The sequence below is a fragment of the Chelonoidis abingdonii genome, chromosome 1, assembly GCF_003597395.2.
Source record: "Chelonoidis abingdonii isolate Lonesome George chromosome 1, CheloAbing_2.0, whole genome shotgun sequence".
NCBI lineage: Eukaryota > Metazoa > Chordata > Testudines > Testudinidae > Chelonoidis > Chelonoidis abingdonii.
Genome location: NC_133769.1, coordinates 189,814,143 through 189,836,920, shown reverse-complemented (window position 1 = coordinate 189,836,920; position 22,778 = coordinate 189,814,143). Strand labels below are relative to the sequence as shown.

At 39.4% G+C, this 22,778-nt stretch overlaps 1 protein-coding gene across 3 annotated transcripts in view; it reads right to left on the bottom strand.

The window, feature by feature from the left end:
* Positions 1 to 22,778, bottom strand: part of USP25 (ubiquitin specific peptidase 25) — a 134,593-nt gene that overhangs the window by 57,470 nt on the left and 54,345 nt on the right. For all 3 annotated transcript variants that reach the window (XM_032763897.2, XM_032763895.2, XM_032763896.2), the window contains exon 6: positions 6,098 to 6,184. In XM_032763897.2, coding sequence (XP_032619788.1) covers positions 6,098 to 6,184 — 87 coding nt within the window. The remainder of the gene's footprint in view (positions 1 to 6,097; positions 6,185 to 22,778) is intronic.

The following is a 22,778-nucleotide window of genomic DNA, read 5'->3' as shown; positions in this document are numbered from 1 at the left end:
TCGATTTCCGTCCACATGAACCCTAATCCGAGTTATCACTATCGAATTTAGCGCTACTCCTCTCGTTTGGGAGGAGTTCCGAAATCGATTTAAGGAGCCGTTTAACTCGATATTAATGACGTCATGTGAACGGATACAGCGTTAAATCGGTATATCGGCCATTAAACCGATTTAAAGTCGCAGTGTAGACCTGGCCTCAGAGAGTTGGAGAAGCTCTCACATTGGCATAGGTAGTGTCTTCACTAAGCGCTACAGTGGTACAAGCCCTTAGAAACTAGACTTTAATGGTTATTTAGCCTTCAGACATCAGGCATAGCCAAACAGTTTAAGTGGTGGAAGCATGGGGTTGTGTTCAATACTATAAATGGGCCTGCAGAATTTGATTTTTTTTGTAACTGATAATATCAATTTTATATTTAAGAATTTTTAATTTTTATCAATTTACATTTTTTAACAGTTGCAGGAAATTATAGTATAATTAGCCAATTATTTAATGACAGTACATGTTGAGATTCAATTGTTAAACCTTTATACACTGTTAAAACACAAGCTGTCAACACTGTCAAAATTACAAAATAAATATCCTTAAATCAACAAATCACATCTATTTTTACTATTCATTCGCTAATCCATCTGTAACAAACCTAATTCAAAAGTCTAAATCTCTGGACGTTTATTCTAAGTAAAGTTCTCAAGTTTGTCTGTGTATGATGAAATTATGTTTACTGACAATTACCAATAAAAATGTAATCCTTCCATTACTAACTGTAAGGTTCAAGATGATACTCTCAGTTTACAATTAACACCAGGGGGAAAAAAGTATACTATATAAAATGAAATGCTATTGAACTGAAAGATCATTAGAAAGTGAACTTCTACATGAGATCAACTGTAATCCATGATAGTATAGGAATAGTTAATATTGAGGCAAACTACCATTTGCTAACTATACTATTTACTTTACACTGCGATTAAAAAGTCTATTGGCTAACTGAGAATGGGGTGTGATGACAAGATAATTGCCTAGAAATATTTAGTGTGTAGGCACACTAAGGAGGGGGAGGAATTGTTTTAGAGTGGGTCCAAGAAGAGACCAACAAGAATAATGAGATGAAATTTAAGAAAAAGAATTTAAACTGATAAATCTCACTGTTGGAAGATTTTAAGTTATCAGTCTGTAAAAGCCTCTCAAAGAAAGTAGCAGAAACCCCATCACTAGATATACTTAGAATTAAACTGCAAAAACCCTAGGAAACAAAGCTGGAACAATCTTATATCAGTTCTACTCAGATTTTTAGCCCATCTACTTCTGATGAACTCACTGTTTCAGAAAACTCTCTGGAATACGCATGCTTTAGATGGGCCATAGATTTGCAAAGATGGCATGCATCATTACTGCTTCCCTTGATGGAATTAGGAGCAAAATCCCCTACATAACGACCTGCTCCATCTCCTCCAATCCTATTAAAAATACCTATACAGTAATATGTAGTTCTCTCTAATTTCAGGAGAAAAACAAAAAATAATAACGGTAGGAGCCTTCAAAATCAAAAGAATTGAAATGTAAAGGTTCAATTTATCCCAGGTTAAAGGTACTGTACAACACTAGCCACACCTCTCTGGCTTCTGAAAGGATAGCTGATAGTGCTCATGAATGATGCTCATTAATTAGAAAGGAAAGGAAAGACAGAAAGACTACTTATTCCAAATATAAATTAAATGTACCAACACCCTAACACGGTATAGATGTCAAGCTGGCTAGTCAAACTGGTATTGATTGCTCTGTAACAAACAATTGCATAGTCTAATCAAACAAAGAATGGACTTGTTTAGGCAGTTCTGTGGAATGCTACCTCGTACATTTAAGAACAATGTGTATAAAATGGCGTCAAACAATTTTTAAAGTAGGAATAATAATTGTGAATATATTCTGCATGCTTGTTAAATACCTTTCATATTCATATAGGCCTCAGGTAGATTTACCTGCTCTTCCAGCCTACTTCACAGTAAGTCAAAAAGAGCAAATTTCATAGAATCTTCGTTTAATCTAATCCACTCTTCTTTCCAATGTTAATGAAAATATATTTTTTTAAAGTTTTAAACTGGCTTTTTAAATTTAAATCTATTTTCATTTAGGTGTTCCTAGCTCTTTAGTTTTCTCCCATTTTAGAGTCTTAAATTATTCAGGTGGATAGAATTTCAGGTTTTACACAGTGGTATTTTTCTACCAGGAGATTTCAATTTTAACGTTCTTCTTTTCAGAGTTTGTATTTTAGACTAGATTGCATGTAGTATCTTCCAGGAAAGCATTAGGTAGGAGGAGGGTGGCGCTGTTTTAAAATTCTGACAACGTTCTGAAGAGTTTTAGGCCTAACTGAAGTGCTCATCTCATTCCTACTTTTGACTTGTTAGGGGTACTCATGCAGACAGCAGTCCTGTGTTATACAATCACACAGGCTCCAGCTCTGCAGAGACTTAGGCACATGTTTAACTTTAGCCAAAGGGAATGGGCCCATCGGCTTTAAGAGGAATTCTCAGTGCATAAGCCTGTGCAGAATGGGGGACAACCCGTAAACTCTTTGAGGCAGAAACCATCTTTTCTTAATGTTTGTGAAGACAGTGACGAGAATTTCTAGGAGCTACCATGACACAAATAATTAGCAATACGTGACCAATCACAGGCTAGAATCTTCTAGCAAATACTGTACAGTTCAAAGTACTTTAAATACAGGTCCCACAAACATTTTGGCACTAGGACAAGGTAGAACAGTGAATGTCTATAAGATAAAGCTCATTTAGTACACTGTAAACTAAATCTTAATGAGTTTGTGTCTACAACCAAAAGAGAATTGTGTTTAGGATAAAACTATTTGGAAAAAACTTATAGAAAAAAATAGTTTATATATTTTTCTTGGTCTATAGCAATTTGTAAAATTCAAATAATTTACCCTGCCAGTAGTTATGTTGAAATAAAACAGTTTAAAAAAACAACCATATTTATAATGTAGTGCAGTTTTAATCTAATTTATAATGAACTACCACAAATTTTCAAGTTATGCTAAGGCTTTTATAACAGATTAAAATCTACTATTTAAATTACTCCAGTGTGCTTCTTTCTACAATTATGCACTTGAAAATGAGTATTTTATGTAAATATGACCATCAATGCCACTACCTTCTTTGTTCTAGTTTCAAATTCAAATATGTGCTCATAAAAATATGGATTTAACATTACTACGTCGTCTCCCTCACAATCCATAATACTATACCCTACTCTACAGGCCAAAATATGGTAGCATGTGGTCACAGTAGCCTATGTTGTCCCCCAAAGTTACACGAGCAGCAAAAAGCTGTAATGCATTTCTCCTTGACTATGAATTAGCGGCCTGGAGCCAATCCATTTCTGAGTGTGGTTCTATCAGATTTTTTTGTTGAACTGAGTGATCTCAGTTCAACACTGTTGTCATCCATGTATTTAAGAAATACTTCATTACTGCAAGAAATTGTTCTGCCTACAGTGCAAATTAGCACAAACTTTCCTTTATGTAAAAGCAGCAGAGAATCCTGTGGCACCTTATAGACTAACAGAGGTTTTGGGGCATGAGCTTTCGTGGGTGAATACCCACTTCGTCAGAAGCACCCACGAAAGCTCATGCTCCAAAACGTCTGTTAGTCTATAAGGTGCCACAGGATTCTCTGCTGCTTTTACAGATCCAGACTAACACGGCTGCCCCTCTGATACTTTCCTTTATGTATTACAGCTCTTTCACCAGTGAGAAGAGTTGAAAACAATGTTTAAGTAACTTAACCAGGCTCACCGATCAACAGAGACAAAAGCAAAGCCAAAGTTAAAATGAGGAGTTCCCGGCATCCAGTCCTACTCTCAATCCATCAGAGCATGAAGACACGTAAAACAAAGCTCTTGAAAATTTGTGGTCAGTAATGCCTTGCCTGCACTAGGGAAAAAATGGTACATTCTTAACTCATGCTAGCTAACACGTGTTAGCTAACACAAGACACAATACTAATGAAGATAAACAGTTCACCTCAACTGCTAGCCAACATTAAAACTATACTGTGCCTTATTTCACTAAGATTGTCTTGCCTAAGCCATGTGTACACTTACTAGCTTACACGGCGCAGCTGTACTGATACACAGCTGTGCTGCTGTAAAAGCGCTCGTGTAGCCAGGTTATACCGATGGGAGAGAGCTCTCCTGTCGACATAATAAAAGCAGCTCAACAATCAGTGCTGGCTATGTCGACAGGAGAGCGTCTCCTGCTGACATAGCACTGTACACATAAATGCTTATGCCAACAAAAATTATGTCGCTCAGGGGGGTATTTTTTCACACCCTTGAATGCCAAAATTTTGCTGACATAAGTGCTAGTGTAGACACAGCTAACATGATTTAAGAAAACATCTTTTGCCTAGTGAAGATGCATCCTAAAAGCAAGGGTCTCTGCTCGGATATTTGTCCGAGTGCTAACCAGTAATTTTTCTGAATTCTCCCTGCAGTCTCAGCTGGATATGGTCCTTTCACTTCACATCAAATTATTGCATTACTATGAGAACAAGCAGCATTTCAACACAGAGGTGGTCACTTTCCAGTGGTAAAGAAATACATGTATATCAATTTATATTATTCGTTCCCCTCAGGGTGGAAGGTGGTCTATAAAACATAAGTTGTCATTAAACACAGAAGGAAAATATAGACCCTTACGAAAGACTCTTGCTCTCACCAATCTGAAACTTCAATACACCAGCTGCCAAGATGCTACACTCAAGCCCATACGTTTGGCTGACGTGCTATTCCATGCATCATTAGTCGTACAAAGCCTGAGATGGTCAGAATGTCTACAAGATAGTATGTTGGAAACGGAATCTGTATATTATCGCAAGTGCCAACCCCTGCGTAGGAGATTCTTCTTCAATAGCAACAATTGAAGCTCATTTACTTGATGCCACGTAATGAGACAACCGTATTTTAAGTGCTAGAAAACCAAGACAAGGAACTCAAGAGTGTGTGTTGTTGCCACTGAGACAGGTAACGTAACTGATATCGAGATGCTAGACAGAGATCAGTGGGTAATGTGCAAAGAAAAATATTTTAGGACAGCTATTTTGCTATGGAAAGCTATGATGAGATCAGATCTCCTTCAATTAATAGAATACATTGTCCCCTAACCCTGCCTTAATAAGTTCCTACTACAGCATACATGGTACCAGTTGCACACCATCTTGTGATCTTACTTAGATGCCGTGACCTACAGTTCCCCAACCTCTGAAAATCAGGCTACGAACATCTCCATGCTTCGCTTGTTCCCGTCTGACATCACTGTAGAATCTGAGCATCCCAAGTACCTATGAAATTATCCTCTCAAACACACCCAAGAGCAAGGAAGTTATTATTCCTATTTTGTCACACTGTGGACAAAGTCACAGAGAGATTAAGTAATTCACCTAAGGACACACAGGAAGTCTGAGGAAAGGTAGGAATTCAACTCTGAGTCCCATTCTAGAGCCATTGGCACAAAGCCAACCTTCCTCCCAATTATTTTGTGAGAGGATGAGTAAGTTAATAGTACAGTACTTAATTTCAACAGGAGGATCTGTTAATTAACATCTGTGAAAAACAGGCTCAATATTCAACAGTGAGTGTGGCCAGGTCTAGGCTACAAACTGTTGCTGGCATAGCTATATTAGGGGGTGTGATGAGACGTGATTTGTGACCTACATAGCTGTGCTGGCAAAAGCCCCTAGTGTAGATGCAGTTATACGGGCAAAACTTGTAACAAGAAAAGTGAAATTTTGCTACTATAAGCTGCATACATACTGGAAGTGTTTAGCTAGCATAGTATGCCTGTATAACTATGCCATCAAAGCCTTCCAAGGGTAGCAAAATCCAGATCTCCTAACTCCCAGCCCTATATTCTACCATGAACTTGCAATGTCTCCAATTTCTCCTTCCTACAAAGCACAAAGGAAATATATTTAGTGCCTTTGAAATTAACAACTAGAAGTCACACACAGTATGAAACTGAGTTACTACTGAAATGCCATGTTAGTCACTGGAAACGTATGTTTCTAATTTTACCTTTTGGTTTCGGGGCAAATCTTGAGCACTTGCAGGTGGATTGTAGTTCAAAACTAGTCTTCGAAACTCCAGCAGGTTAAATAATGACTGAAAAATTAAAAAAGAAAACATTTAAATGCTTTTGCAGAGGAAAACAAAATCTTTCAAATGTGCCTTAACAAAATAAATTCTAAAGTTCTTTTTACACAAGGATTGTTATTTAGATTGAAAACTGTTTGCAATATTTACAGTAGAGAGAAAATGTATACTGACAAAATGGCATAGTTTAAAAAAAGTCATTTGTATATGATTTCTTAAGATTTATATAAATCTTAGAAATCACATAATAAAAAATTATATAAAGTTTTTATTATAACTTAAGATGGCAGTAAAATAAAATTTTCTTTTCATAATTCAGATTTAAGGTGGCATTATTTTCAAAACAAGAAACGGAAAACTGAAGTTCTAAAGAAACTCCTACTTTCTTTAATAAAAACACTACTCTTACAAACTTACAGAAATTATTCCATGAAGATATGGGTTAATCTCTTATTATTTAATATAAATCTAAGATATTCATATGTCCCCCATCACCACAGTATCTGTACACCTCAATCTTTCATGTATATATCTTCACAATACCCCTGTGAGGCAGGAAAGTACTAGTATCCACAATTTACTAATGGGGATCTCAGGCACAAAGTGATGAAGGGTATGTCTACTTCGGGGCGAGGGGAGGCAGGGGAGGATGTGGGGGGAGGGAGTGGGGAGGAAGTGGGGAGGAAGAGTCCTTTGGCAGCAAGTTTCAAAAGTGGGAACGTCTACAGTGCTATTTTTAACCCCACAGCATGAGCCCTACAAGCCCGGATCAGTTGACCCAAGCTCTAAGAGATGTTTTCCCCTCCGTTCAGTATACACATACTCTCAGGGACTTGTCCAACATCACACAAAAAATGTCTGTGGTAGAGCTGGGAACTGAACTGAGGGCTCCCAAATCAAGTGAGCTGCTATAACTTGAGCTAAAGAGCTAAGGCTCCCTAAAGAGCTATGGTTCACTAGGGCAAGATTCTGCCACTCTTACCTCACAGTCCTCTTCATTTCAGTAGGACTGCTTGTGGAATAAGGTACTACTAAATGTAAGTAAGGGTATGTCTACACTACGGGATTATTCCTATTTTAAATAAACTGGTTTTGTAAAACAGGTTGTATAAAGTTGAGTGCACGTGGCCACACTAAGCACATTAATTCAGCGGTGTGCGTCCATGTACCGAGGCTAGCGTCGATTTCCAGAGCGTTGCACTGTGAGTAGCTATTCCGTAGCTGTCCCATAGTTCCCGCAGTCTCCCCCGCCCCTTGGAATTCTGGGTTGAGATCCCAGTGCCTGATGGGGCAAAAAACATTGTCGCGGGTGGTTGCTGGGTACAGCCCTCACCTCTCCCTGTGGAAAGAGCGACAACCGTATATCGCACCTTTGTTGGTGGCTGAACTGTGAAAACGCCATTAGACAGCATGCATGCTCAGATCAAGACCGCAATCGGTGGACGGCTGCTGTAAACACTCAGCGGCATTCTCATGCAGTCTATGCTTGAACAGGACCTGCAACAGCACGTGAAGGCTAGCCACGGCGATGGCATGAGCGCAACGAGAAGGTGAGGACAGACACAGAAAATTCTCATAACCGCCAGGCCCATCTGCACTTTGGAGATCCTGCTGGGTAATGGGTGCAGGTTCTAGCATATTGAACGCCATATTTGGGCCGGAAACAAGCACAGACTGGTGAGATGACGCATAGTTTTGCGATCGGTTTCTGGGATGACTTCGCAGTGGCTGTCGAAACTTTCACTGTGCCTAAGCCTGCACTTTCATGGAACTTTGTGGCTTTGCTTTCCCCTAGCCCTTGAAAATCTCAGATACCAGATGATGGAGCAGCCCTACGTTTTGAAGATAGGCAGTTGACAATAGCCCTTCTGGGAAGTGCAACGCGACAGCTACGGTCAGGTCAGGAATCAATTTTTCAGTGGAAATATCGTACTGTGGGGCTGCTGTAGATGCAGTAGCCAAAGCAATCATTAGCTGCTGCTACGAAAGCTTGCTGACTCATGGGAAACGTGCGTCATAGTCGATAGCTTTGCTGCAATGGGTTCCCTAACTGTGGGAGGCGATAGATGGACTCATATTCCTTACTTGGCACCGGAGCACGAGGGGCACCAGTACGCTAAAACAGCAAGGTACTTTTCTATGTGCTGCAAGCATTGCGTGGATACAAATGGGACGTTCACCAACATCCACGTGGGATGCCAGGAAGGGGTTTCATGCACTTGCGTCTTCAGGAACAGAATACTGTTTAAATGGCATGCAGCAACAGGGAATGACTTCCCAGACCAGAAAACACAGTGGGGAGTGTTTGAAATGCCTGTATTATCCTGGGTGACCCAGCTATCCCTTTGATGCTAATGGCTCAATGAAGCCATACACAGGCAGCCTGGACAGTAGTCAGGAGCTGGTTCAGCTATACGCTGAGCAGTGCCAGAATGGGTGGCAGAATGTTGCATATGTGCCTTGTTTAAAGCTATGCTGGTGCACATTACTGACTCGCTCAGAACCTCAGCCAAACCAATGTCCCCTTTGTTATTGCCCTGCTTGCTGGTGTGCTCACAATCTCTGAGATAGAATAAGGGGGAGACCTTTAACAGACGGGGTGCGGAGGGTTTGAAGCAATCACGTTGGCCACCTGATTACATTTGCAGTTCAGACACCAGGGCGATTGGAAGAGCACACCACAAAGCGCGTGCGCATCAGAGAAGTCTTTGATAAACCGAGTTTCATCACAGGGCCAGGTACGTGTTGACTGCGTGTGTTTTTTTCCCCTTGATCAACCACTCCTTGATATTTGACTCATTCCCTGCTAAGCAACCCACCACGGCAGCTTCGATTACAGCTGCTAGGAAAATAAAGTCACTATCGTTATAAAAATCATGTATTTCTTTATTAAAAAGTCATATATAAAAAAGAGGAAGGAACTGACAAGGTATCCTTGGGTGTGGTTTGAGAGATAGGACGGAAGGAATAAGGCCACTAAAAATATTTCAAACTATGACAGCCTTTGGTTGGGCTGATCACTGCGGGTGTAGTGGGCGGATGCACGAAGACCTGGCCCCACGTGTTCTTACACATATGGGTGAGAAAGATATGGAACATGGTGAGTGTGGTTACACAGGGGCTGCAGTGGCACTCTGTGACCCTGCTGCTGTTCCTGAAGCTCCACCAGACATCGGAGGATGTCAGTTTCATCAAACAGCAGCCCCAGCGTTGCATCCTGCCACTGTTGATATTCCTGCCTACACCTCTGATCTTCCTGGTGCCACCTCTCATCTCGAGCTTCTCTCCTCACCTCTCGTTCATCCTTCCTATCCTCACGTTCACTGGCATCTTTCCTGTAATTTGATACCACGTCCTTCCACTCATTCAGATGAGCTCTTTCATTGCGGGTTACTTCCATGACTTCTGAGAACATTTCGTCTCGCGTCTTTTTTTTCCTCCACTTTATCTGAGATAGCCTTCGGGATGGAGTAGGGAGGCTTGAAAAATTTGCAGCTGCGTGAGGGAGGTAAAAAAGGGAGAGCAGCATTTAAAAAGATACATTTTACAGAACAATGGTTATACTCTTTCACAGTGAACACCACTACTCACCTTACGTAGCACATGTGATTTCACTACAAGGTCGCATTTTGCATCTTAATATTGAGTGCCTGGGGCTCTGGTGTTGGAGATCTCACAGACTCAGGTTCAGGTAGCAGAATTCAGGTTGCATGCTGCCATGGTAAGCCATTGTTTTTTGGCTTCTGCAGCCTTCACATACACAGTGCCTCCTTTCCCAAATACCAAGCAAAGCCCGTTCACTGCTGCTTCTTTCCTGTTAACGTGCAGCAGCAGAAACTACACCCCCCATCCAATTCTCTGGGATGATCACTTTACCCCTCCCCCCACCGCGTGGCTGGTATCACGGAAGATCACTGCTAACCACCCCCTTTCCCCTCCCCCACCACATGGGTGGTAGCAGGGAAGATCCCTGCTAGCCAAACGCGAAAAAGCTCAGCGCCATTACCTTCCCTCCCCTCCCTGCAAGGAAGGATTTCTTTTAAGTAACAGCCAAACAGGCCAGTAGGAATGGCCATCCCTGTCCCCTTAATTGAATTCCTGAATTTCAACTAGGTTACCAAAAACGATATCACTCTCCTGAGGATAACACAGCGAGATAAAGAACGGATGTTGCTTGAATGCCAGCAATCACCGGGACTATACGCAACTAGGCTGTGTCATGTAATGATACCAGATTACTTGCTACATGCATGGCGTGGTCTAGTGTCCTACCATGGAGGACGGAATAAGGTTGCCTTGCCCAGAAACCTTCTGCAAAGGGTTTTGGAGTACCTATAGGAGAGCTTCATGCAGATGTCCCTGGAGGACTTCCGCTCCATCCAACATGTTAAACTTTTCAATACTGTAACTGGCCGCGAATGCATCCCAAGTCCTCAGGGCAAATCAATCATTAAAAACATTTGCTTTTAAGCATGTTTTATATTTACAAAAGGTACACTCACCAGCGTCGCTTCCATGGCTTCATTGTCTGGGCTACTGGCTTGGGAGGGCTGGGAAGGTAATTCCATCTGAGTGATGGAAAGCTCCTGGCTGTTGGGGAGAACGAGATGCTGTGGCTCTCTGCAAGCTCGTCGTCCTCTTCCTCCTCCTCATCTTCCCCGTCTGCAGAACCTCTAGCCATGGCTGAAGATTACATCCCACCTCGAATCCACGACAAGAGGTGGGGTAGTGGTGGCGGACCTCCCTAGAATTGCATGCAGCTCAGCGTAGAAGCGGCAATTTTTCGGCCCTGCCCCGGACCTTCCATTTGCTTCTTTGGTCTTCTGACAGGCCATGCCAGGGACTCAGTGCAGTGCAGAGTGAAAGTTAAGGAGCTCAGACAAGCCTTCCTCCATCATAGCCTTGGAAATATTTTCAAATGTTTTTTCATTTCATCTTTTAGAACGGAATTCTGTTAGCACAGAATCCTCTCCCCATATAGCAATCAGATCCAGTACCTCCCGCGTGGCCCATGCTGGAGCTCCTTTTCGATTCTCAGGAGACTGCATTGTTACCTCTGCTGATGAGCTCTGCGTGGTCACCTGTGCTGGTGAGCTCTCCAAGCTGGCCAAACAGGAAATGAAACTCAAAAGTTTGCGGGGCTTTTCCTGCCTACATGGCTAGTGCCTCCGAGTTCAGATTGCTGTCCAGAGAGATCACAATGGTGGACTGTGGGATACTGCCTGGAGGCCAATACCGTCGATTTGCGGCCACACTAACCCTAATCCGATATGGTTATACTGATTTCAGCGCTACTCCTCTCGTTGGGGAGAAGTACAGAAACTGGTTTAAAGAGCCCATTATATCGATATAAAGGGCCTCGTTGTGTGGACGGATGCAGCGTTAAATCAGTTTAATGCTGCTAAAATCGGTATAAACGTGTAGTGTAGACCAGGCCTAAGAGTGACAGACTCTGGACGCTGGTAAGTTAACACTGATCTGCAAGAATGGGGCAACGGTGGGGACTTCTTGTGCCCTTTATTTCTTCGTGATCTATCAAGAATCCCCTAAATGTTGGATTTTTCTGCTGTTGTTTTACTTAATTACTTTAGAAAGTCATACTGTCTACCCAATAAGCATTTGAGATTGTGCACTGGTTCCGCGCATGAGGTAGGCGACCTAAAACTGTATGGGCCACTGAGAATTAGTAGGATATCATATCACAGAGCAAGAAAGTGAAACCTGATTGCGACAGCACTTTATTCTTACTAGGATCATTTAAAACTCTTGAGGTTTTTAACTTTAAAAACGGTTGGGAGAAAAGATCATTTTGGTCAAGTTCCAACATTGTCTCTTCAATAAAGGTCTAAAAGAGCTATTTCTAAGATTAAAATCCTTTTTACAGCCGCAAGTCCCCCAACAGAGGACATTCCAACAAACCAACAAACAAAAAGCCGTTTAGAAATTCTTTATATAAGAACCAAAAAGAGCAACCCATTTTTTCCCTTGCAGTAACCTTTCAGCATCTCTTTCTTCCCAAACAAGGATGATTAAATTGATCAAGTATTTTGTTTATACCCTTCAAAGCTAAGAAAGTTGAAATATTAATATTTAATTTAAGCTTCTTTCTAGCAACTCAAGAGAAACGATGATGGGCTTTTCATCAAATAAGTAACAGTAGTATTATATATATAAAATAAATCAGTTGACAGATAATGTTCAAAGACTGACCTATTTCCATGACTAATTCAAGTGCTATCATACAGCCAAGCTGGCCAAATTCACATGTACACGTACACACACACGGAAAGTTATACACAAGCAGATGTTTGGACATAAAATTGAATCCACCACTTTGTTGGGATTAACAAGCTTCTGGTAGGGTTTTTCAAGTATCAACAGAGTACTTGACACTTTACTAACCTCAGCTTCTCCTTCTACCCTAGACTAATAAAGAAACATCTGCGTCTAAGAACTTATTTTATGCACTTTGTCCATTTTATGTTTTTTAGAACAGATTTACTCAGCGTTGTCATAAAATTTCTCATACAAGGTATTTAGGTATCCAAGTCCAAAACATTTTGATAGCTTATTTAACTGCAGCCCATATGTACTCAGGAAGAGTCATTTATTCATGCAGAGCAGTATTTTACTACTTGTGTAATCCTATGGAAACCTGTTCAGAGTAAAATATTAATGCCTTGTAAGTGAGGGTAGTAGAAATTAGGCCAAAAATTGTTATGTACCAAAAGGCAAGTAACAGAGCTCCAAATTTTATGTCATACTGAATGTTGCCTAGAATATTAGAATTAGTAAGGTAAGGAATGTCTGTGTTACAGTTACTGAGTCAAATTCTCTGCTGGTTTAAACTGACTTGCAGACCTGTACCAAGTTTACATACAACTGTCCAGGAGAGTAATTATGAGCCCAATCATTTTTCTCCAAAAGAAAAACAGTTTTCCCCTACTTTTCTCACAAATCCAAATAGCAAGCCATCAAGTATAAGCAGGGGCATTGCCATGTAAATGTAGGGGCACTGCTAGCAGATCGAGGGATGTGATCATTCCCCTCTATTCGACATTGTTGAGGCCTCATCTTGAGTACTGTATCCAGTCTTGGGCCCCACACTACAAGAAGGATGTGGAAAAATTGGAAAGAGTCCAGCAGAGGGCAACAAAAATGATTAGCGGGCTGGAGCACATGACTTATGAGGAGAGGTTGAGGGAACTGGAATTGTTTAGTCTGAAGAAGAGAAGAATGAGGGGGGATTTGATAGCTGCTTTCAACTACCTGAAAGGTGGTTCCAAAGAGGATGGATCTAGACTGTTCTCAGTGGTACCAGATGAGATCATTACTCCTTGTTCTGTCAAGTTGCAGTGAGAGATTTAGGTTGGATATTTTTTTTTATTTTTTATTTTTTTTAAATACACACAGTAGGAGAGTGGTGAAGCTGGAACCAAGATGACTACTGTGAGGCCATAAGTATAATTTACCACATTATGATTTCATTGCCCAGATAGAACAATCATAGAACATATTTTCTATGCAGCAGAAAATCCCAGTTGTTTAAGCAACCATTTGTTTTCTTAAAGTTAGCAACAATGGAATTGGAAGCTATTAAATAAAGGTAAAAAACAACTCAATTGATACTTTAGTATACATTTCACCACCACCATCAAGCTCTAACATAAAAAAAGTAGTTACTATGAAGATGATTCACATATTTTATTGCAATAATTTTTATTTGCCTATATTAGCTAATGATCCCTACACTAAACCTAAACAGTGCACAAGTGGAGTGCTTCTTTAAATCTTTTCTTCTCTGCCACACATTTTTAATCACATAAATTAGGGTAGAGCCTCCTTTGTCACCATATGTTTTGCATTCACGTACTTGTCATGCAAACAACATGGAGAATTATTCCAAAGTGAAACTGTGTAGGAGGGGGGAGGAATAACCCTCAAAAATCTATACAAGCAATTAACTATGATGAAAATGAATCTTTAAAATAAATTGACTCAGTTCACCATGAATGATCTTTAAGAACATTTCAACAAAAGCCAGCTACATTCATTGCCATACATAGCCCTAAACCCATAACAATTAAGTATATGCTCAAAAGAAGCGGAATCCTTGATGAGAAGGCATTAGTCCAGGGAATGACATTTCGCATTTTATAAGCTTAATTTTCAGTGGCTAACAACTAAAAACAATCCTTCCTCTTTGCGAAGTAAATCAAACTAAATCAAATATTTTTTACTATTGAGTTTGTGTTCTTTGCAAATTACTGCAAAAAGTTTGAATATACAGTAACGCTTAGCACAAAAACATTACAATGAATATTGAAAATCCCATTAATTCTAAGAGGACTTAATGCTATTACATGTTTAATATATCTGTGTATTTTATTTTGTGCAGCAAGATACAAAGTGCAGTATTATAACTCAGAAATTAGCTGATTTCCCATTACCTGAGAAATTACAGCAGAGACACCAGACCGCAATAAGCCTATCAGACAGTTTCTATCTCCTGGGAAAATAGGGCAGGACTCCTGGGTGGATCAAGTCCTGACCTATTCTGCCACAGGCACCTCTGATCCCTGTTGCCTATCAATATAGTCTCCCTCTACTCCTAGGAAACAAGGACAGAAAGCAACCAGCATTAGCAGTGACAGAGATGGGACTATTAGAATCCTAAGGAGGGCAGGTAAGCTAAGGCTCCTGGCTGGTGGAAAATGGGAAGAAACTGAGAGGGATCATCCAGCACTTCACAAGGGAGCAAGATGAAACTTGTTTTAGTGATAGAAGAGAAAAAGAAAAAATACTAAAAAGTTATTGTAAGACCCTATTTTGGGTAGGGACCATCTTTTTGTTGTATTTTTCTAGAATAGGCAATATAATGGGGATCCTGATTTTATGTATGGCCTCTAGGTGCTAAAGGAATACAAATAATGCCAACTGTACACAACACAGCCTTCAGTGTATAACACTGAACATCCATATCCTCCATATTCTAAGGATTAATAAGTATCTACCTCAATATTACATTATTGATGTGTAGAGACAGTGAACATATTAAATCCACCGAATAGGTGTATAACTGAACCATGAACAGATTCTTCACTATTGTTTAGGTACCAGTTGCCATTATAATACTAAAAGAGTAAACAATAAAAACTCAATAATTCTTTCTGGGTATAAGCATCCTATTTTTGCCTCTAGATGCAGGATCATCAACAGGTTGTTTTATGTAACTTCAGACAGACACTTTCTCAAGAGAACCTTTCAAATTCTGTCTGCAGATTGCCAGCATACAGTACTAAGAAACAGTTGCTTCAATGCCAAATGTATGACTACTGTTTGAAAATATTTGGCTGTCAACTCTTTTTAGTTTCTTCTAAGGGAAAAAGAAAAAAATCTAGGAATAGACTGATAAAATTTTATTTAACTTTCATTTCCCACATTGCAAGTTACATATAACTTTTAAATTATGTATTTTTAAAACTCAGTTAGCAAAAGGTAACTGAAGTGTCAAAGGAATCTCTTATATAGGTCATTTTCTCTCAAATTCAGAGGTCAACGCGATTTTGAATACTGGTGTTCAACCAATTAGTGAGATGCTAAAAAATAGCACCATGGTTTGGTGAGAGGATCTCTGTGTAGATGATTTTTTGCCATACTGAGTTTCGATTCCTAGAGCAACGATGAGTGGGTAAACAGTGGTCACAATACCACCACTGATGGAGCTGTTGTGCATGAGAAGAATGTGTCAGCAGCACAAAGAGGCAATGATTTTTTTCAGTAAATTAACAAGACTTAAGAGTCAGAGAGAAAAAATACAAAATTAACTTAGATGTAGACTGAGGAAAAATTTAGAAGAGATTAACTTAGCTGAAACCCAAAATCACAGACACTTTTCAAGTTGGGTTAATAAGACAACTTCACAAAAGAGAGAGAGATAGCCATCATGGATTTCTGCAAAGTTCTTCACTTAGAATACAGTACTTATTATATATTAACTAATATACAATATATTCCACAAATAAGAAGTGCTTTTACATATTTAATAAAAGTACTTAATCACCGTAATATGCTTCCTCAGCTCATCCAGGGTACTTAATGTCTGTATAGTTTTCATTATTTAGATTTTAGTACCTTAGAGCAGAGATCGTGTTTTGTGCAGTACGAAATGACATCTTTAAGAGAGTGTATCAGGCATGCTACTCAAATCAGATATTATTTCTACTCTAAGAGAATAAATGGATTACAACTTGGTTAGAGCTTGATTGATGCTGGTTATTAATGAACGTATTTTGTTCGGGACAACTTTGGTACTGCTAATACTCCAGTAGATTAGTTTTGATCCCTTTTAACTTTAATTCAATTTATCCAAATTTTTGACATCTTGAAAAAAATTTCAGCAAGCTTGGTTATACTCAAGTAAAAGATGTACACCATTAGGTTCAATATTACCATTACTAAAGAAGCTACTCTAATAGCAAGAAATAATATTGTATGGAAACCCTGTCCAGAATGGAGTACATATCTCTCAACAACTAGGGTCAGGAGTTGTGTGTTTTTGTTTTGTGTTTTTAAACTATTTACCCACTTTGGGCCTGACCCAAACCCACTGGAAGTTAATGGAACTATTCCCATGGACATCAGTGGAGTCTGAATTTAGCTCTTTACTTGGCAAAATAAAGGTGAGAAAATTTCAACAAGAGGGCTTGAAAAGCATGCTGCTATTTAAGATTAGACAAAGTAACAGGAAGTTACTTCAGCTATTCTAGTTTACTAAGGCCAAAAGTAAAGGTTAACTAAGTTGCAGTAAAAACCTAATTTACTAAACCCTCTGTTGAAAAGGTTCGTCAAACTGCCTTGAGATTGATTAGTCTGGGATTAGACATACCCTACAAAAAGCATCAAAGGAACAGAACATAAGCAGTACTGAGATTCTATACATTTCCAACCAAAAAAAATCTATGTTAAAATTAAACTTAGTTGGTTGCACGGTCCAACAGTTACAGTTCAGAAATATCAGATTTACAATTGTCTGGGCAATCATAATTCTGCCTCCTTGTGCATCGATCCTGTGCACTGACTGAGGCAGAGGTCTCGAGGAAAAAAATACTATAACTACATCATAATGCATCTAGACAGAGGGGACGAATTAAGGTTGCGTAGACAAGATCTTAATTTTGGAGTGTTTGGCTTAGCACAGTGTGAACATTATTTTGATATCACTATTTGAAAAAAAATTCTTAGGGTTCATTCAAAGGAAAAAAGGTAAAAAACAAACACTATCAACTGTACCAAGTACGCAATCATGCATCAGGGAATAAATCCTGAAGTTTCAGCATGCAACACGTCTGCCACTTGAAATACACAACTGACAATAGGAGAAAGCTGTGCTACTGACAACATGCCGAGGCAATGGGGGAGGGCAGTGGCAATCTCTCCCACAGACACTGGGAGAGTTCCTGAGCCACGCACCATGGTGTTTTTCTATTGCAGGGGAGTGGGGATGCTAAGCTCAACTGTCAGGTTTAGCTCCCAACTCCGCTACAGCTCCTCTGGCAGCCATCACGTGTTACTAGTGCAGTGTTGTCCTCTGCTACTTTTTGAAGTGGCCCAGCTCTTCGGAATGTTCATGTTCATATATTTTGGCATGTAGCAGAAGTTCTCATGAGCCATGCAAACAAAAGGCGGCAAACAGTGATTTTTACTAGTTTACATCTCAGCTAAACTTGAACTGAATTTCAGGGGGCCAGAAAACAACACTTTCCTAGCCAGAGTTGTCTAGCAGAAATTTCAAATATGAGTTGCAAATAATGAAGGTGTTAGAGCTTCTAAAAAAATAAAGCACCACAAGAATCTTTCGTAGTGACAAGTGTTAGGTGATCTAAATATATATGTTGCTACTAGGTTCCCCTCTATTTGTCAATCAAGATAAAAACAGATTCTGAGTCCTCTCTCATTATGTTGAGCCTAAATGTAGTCCATTCTTCAGTAACGCCTTTTGATGCTAGAGCAGTGAAGCACTGCGAGGAACCCAGAGTTGCAGGGGAAGTGGTCACACACACCCTTACTGGTCTGGGTTGTACTACAAACCTCATGACAAACATGTTAGGTCTTCAGGCTACCTGCTGTACAAAGTACTAATTAATTTGAAAATATGTATTACGTATCTGGGTTGGAAATGGGTGGCAAATATGCCTAAACCGACAGGAAGCACCATGGTAACAAGTTGCATAGGAAACCTGAGGAAGAGTGAAGATGCTGCCTAGCAATTGGTAGCTTCTAGCAGCAAAGTTAGAGCACTGAGAGTTGGGTCACGGCAGTTGGATTGTTTGATAGGAAAAAGAAATAAATTTAAGTTGAAGGGAAATATGGTGAACATCGCAGTTCGGGGCAACTTCGCCTGCATTTCCCTTCAGTAGTCCAGCAAGGGTATCCACTCTAGGCTTCAGGCTCCTCAACCATCATCTCTCTTGTCCCTCTTGACATGGGTATTTCCCTGATAACCCCCAGCAGGGAAGACTGCCTAAACTTCACTTTGTTTTCTCTTCAGAGACTAACAACAATGGTAACTTGTGACTGTGGCAATTACAAACAGCTCCTTCTAAGCAAGTGCAAGTTAAAGCATTACAGAGAAAACATGAAAAACAATGAAAGGAGCTACACACATGCTAACAGGCTTACCAGAGATCATCCCCAAACTCCAACAATGGTTCTGGTTAGAGATTAGCCCTTCCAACACCACACAAGGTTTTTAATTGTGGTCACCAATTCATAACCACTTTTGCTTAGAACTCGCTTCTCCACAAGTTAGAGAGTCCCTCCTTTATCTAGTTTTGGCCTCTGAAGAGACCATTAATAGGTAATCAGCCAAACAATGGGTTTCTCTTGAAGCTTCAAAAGGATGGCTCCAGAGGTGACTAACTTCCATTCTCCTCTTCCCAAATATTTCCTATTAAAAATCACTCTGCGAAAAATTTAATCGTTTGGTTCAGTGTTTCAAAACAAGAGTCCTTTGAAGCACATAAAACTTACCAGTGTTTACATTCTTGTCTCCCCTGTATAAGAAGTCACATACCATCCCATGATAATAAATAAACCCATTCACATTAATACAATGATCTTCTTAGATATTTCAACATAGTTCAAAACTATTTGTCCAGAAAATTGTAGGATATTGTCATACTTATCACAGTGAAAAATACACACCTATTAAGTCTCTGAGCAGTAAAGAAGCTACTGAGCATTCAAAGCATGAAAGATAGGAGGGGACATATGGAAAGTAGCTGAAAAGAAGCAAAGAGAGTTGGCAACAAAGTTTGAATCTTTTCTGCTTCTTTAGGAGGACACCTAAGTAAGACAAACTGAACTAGAGAAACAAAACAAAAATCTAGCATGAAGAAGGGTCAAGCGTACCCATACCAAGGAAAAGGAAGACTTAACAGAAAACCAGAGAGCACTGTTACAAATGAGCATGATGAGCAAACAGTTCGCAAGAGCTACTAACAGGACACTCCACACTGACACATAATTAAAAGGTGGCACTCTGGCATCACACACACATGCTCCAGTATGGACACATAATTGTGCTATTAGACAAATGGTAGCACAGGCAGTATTAATTATTGTTTATGAAAAGAAGAGAGGTTAGGTTAGTGGGGAGCCCTCTCACAAGATAAATAATTGCTCAGATGACCAAAAATCTTCAGCACTATTTTTTTTTTTAAAAAAAACTTCTAGAACATGTGACAAAGGAAAAAAAAGCAAGGAAATATCTCCTGCTAAAAATGAAACAGAATTGCCTTAGGCATGAAGGAAGGAATAGCCTCCATACAAGAACACTATCACAGTGGAATGCTAGAAACTAGAAAGAGGAAAGAATGGTCAAAAACAAAGAATTTGCGAGTTAGTAAGTCTTATGGCTACTATTACATTTAAAAATACACCTCTACCTCGATATAATGCTGTCCTCAGGAGCCAAAAAAAATCTTACTGGCGTTATATCGAACTTGCTTTGATCCACTGGAGTGCGCAGACCCGCCCTCCTGGAGTGCTGCTTTACCGCGTTATGTCTGAATTCGTGTTATATCAGGTTGTGTTATATCAGGTAGAGGTGTAGTATTTTACGGTCTGACTCCACGGGGACATAAAATTTAGGTGATTAAAGTAGAATTTGGCTGAGAAACAAAACAGATTCATGCTCCAAATGGAAATAATGGGTTTAACCAAGTGTCTGGTGATGTACGTTGTTGACAGCATGGACAGCTTTGCTGAGACGTTTTTCTGAACTTCACCCTCAGTCTTTACCTCAGCTTCACTGCACACCTATCCCTCTTACCCTCTCTTCCCTTGTCCTGTCCCACTCTCCCTTCCCTTTTCTTTCCATTTAGCTTTTCCTCTTCCAACTAAACCCACCTCAAAACAAGAATACTGATGTAATTCAAAGAGGAGTGAGATAAATATAATTTAGAACTGTATCAGAAGAATTTATTGTAAACCATAGTTTTGGCAAACAATGAAAACTGACAGTAAATACCAACACTCATATCCCAATATTCTCAAAGCTAGGGAAAAGCTTCAGAATTGAGTGGGAAAAAACATACACACTGTCTAACATGCAGCTCACCTGGTACAGGACCCTCTCTGACTTATCACAGAGGCTGGATGGTGCTTGCTGAGTGAGCAGCTATTGAGTATGTTGTTTTGTGAACACTGAACAACATACACACCTGGGCCTTATTTACTACACATTATTCAACTGCTGCTCTGACACAATGATTAACATAGGGTTGTGTCTGTGTGTAATATTATGCAAATTAAATGTCTCAGAATCAACACTTTGAGCAGGGGGTTGGACTAGATGATCTCCTGCGGTCCCTTCCAACCCTGATATTCTAAATATTCTAACACATTGCACACACAGCGAGCCTATGGACCCAATAGCAGCAACCACTGATACTGTATCATTGTACCCTTAACCTCTCCATCCCTCCACTTTCCTTCCTAGTATTTATTAGGACCACACTTTCTTAAATTATGCCCTAATTCTGCAAACACTTGCAAACATATACTCAACTTTACATAGAAGAATAGCCCCACTGAGCTCAGTGGGACTACTCATTCATAAGCATTTGCAAGATCAGAGCCGCAGGTTGTAGACTTGGCCAGGGACCTAGTTTCCATATGCGTTTGCATAGCATCAAGGATAAATGGGCCCCTATCCTGACCGTCACCCCTAGGTTCTACCAGAATACAAATAGCCACCACCAAGATATTATTTAGCATTTATATGAGTAACTTAGGATATTAAGTCATTAACAGAATACATCTGTATACCTACAATTATGAATGCTTTAAAAACACTCTAAGCTCTCAAGTTTCTGCACTTTTCCTATCACGTTAATACTTCTAAACTTGTACAAAGGCATCCACATACATTTCTTAATACTTCTGATGTTAGTGATTCTCTCAAGTGTACTAGAAGAGGAAGAATCTTTGAGGGTTTAAACTAATGTCTTAGCAAGTAAGCGAAGGGAAAACTCATTTTACAACCACTTTGTTTTAACATGGATTCATTCGTAGTCTTTAGAGATAATCTAAACATGTATTTTATTTTGATATAGGATCCTTAAATAGCTTTCTGAATTTATTTTAAAGTTATGGCACATTATTAAAAATTACGTAATTTAATTTTGTTTACAGGAGTTTATTTTTAACTGAAGTTTGGTCTTCAAATAAAAATTGAGAACTCTCCTACCTTAATCTCAGTTAAAAAAAAAAAAGACATGCTTCAACACAACACATAATAAATGCCATTTCTAGAAATGTTTGCTTCTTGGAACAGGTTTTTTGCTGCCACTCTCTCTTTATGACTGCTCTAAGACACTCCCTAAATGAAACTGGAACTGGTCCATGATTACATGTTCAAATCAAAATTGGCAGAGAAATTGACAAGTAGAAGCCAAGCAATATTGCATAAGACCGCACATTGAAATGTTAAATGTGTATTTTATAAGCTCTGCTATAGTACAGAACAGAACAGAAAAATGCACCACTGATTTTTGTATTTATTTTCATTTTGGTTTGGACTATGTTGCACAGTATATTATTGTGACTCACATAGGCAACACTAGATATTGCTGACCTCTAATCAGGTTTCAAAATGATCCTAAAAAAGGCCTGAAATATTTTTATAGTGGATGCAACCCAAGGAGTCTATCCATCCTGTGATTAAATAAATACTGAATAAGATAATGTCCAAAATTAACCTACACATAGTACACTAGTATGGTTGTCTGAAACATAATTCTCTCTAGTTGACAGGAAAAACATATATAACCTACCTTTTCAATCAAAGATTATGGAAACATAAATGAGAAGGGTAATTTTATTTCGATTAAATTTTCTAGTTATGAACAACAGCAAATATACCATTTATCAAGGTGTAATGTTTTAATTGTGAATACTACAGAATTTCACACAATACAAGTAGTGACCATAAAAAACTGGCCAGTCCTTTTATAATCCAGCTTCAAGATGTAAAGTAGCACATTGAGTGCAATTAACATGAGATCATAGGCCTAGCATCAACTTCTAAACTCTCTAG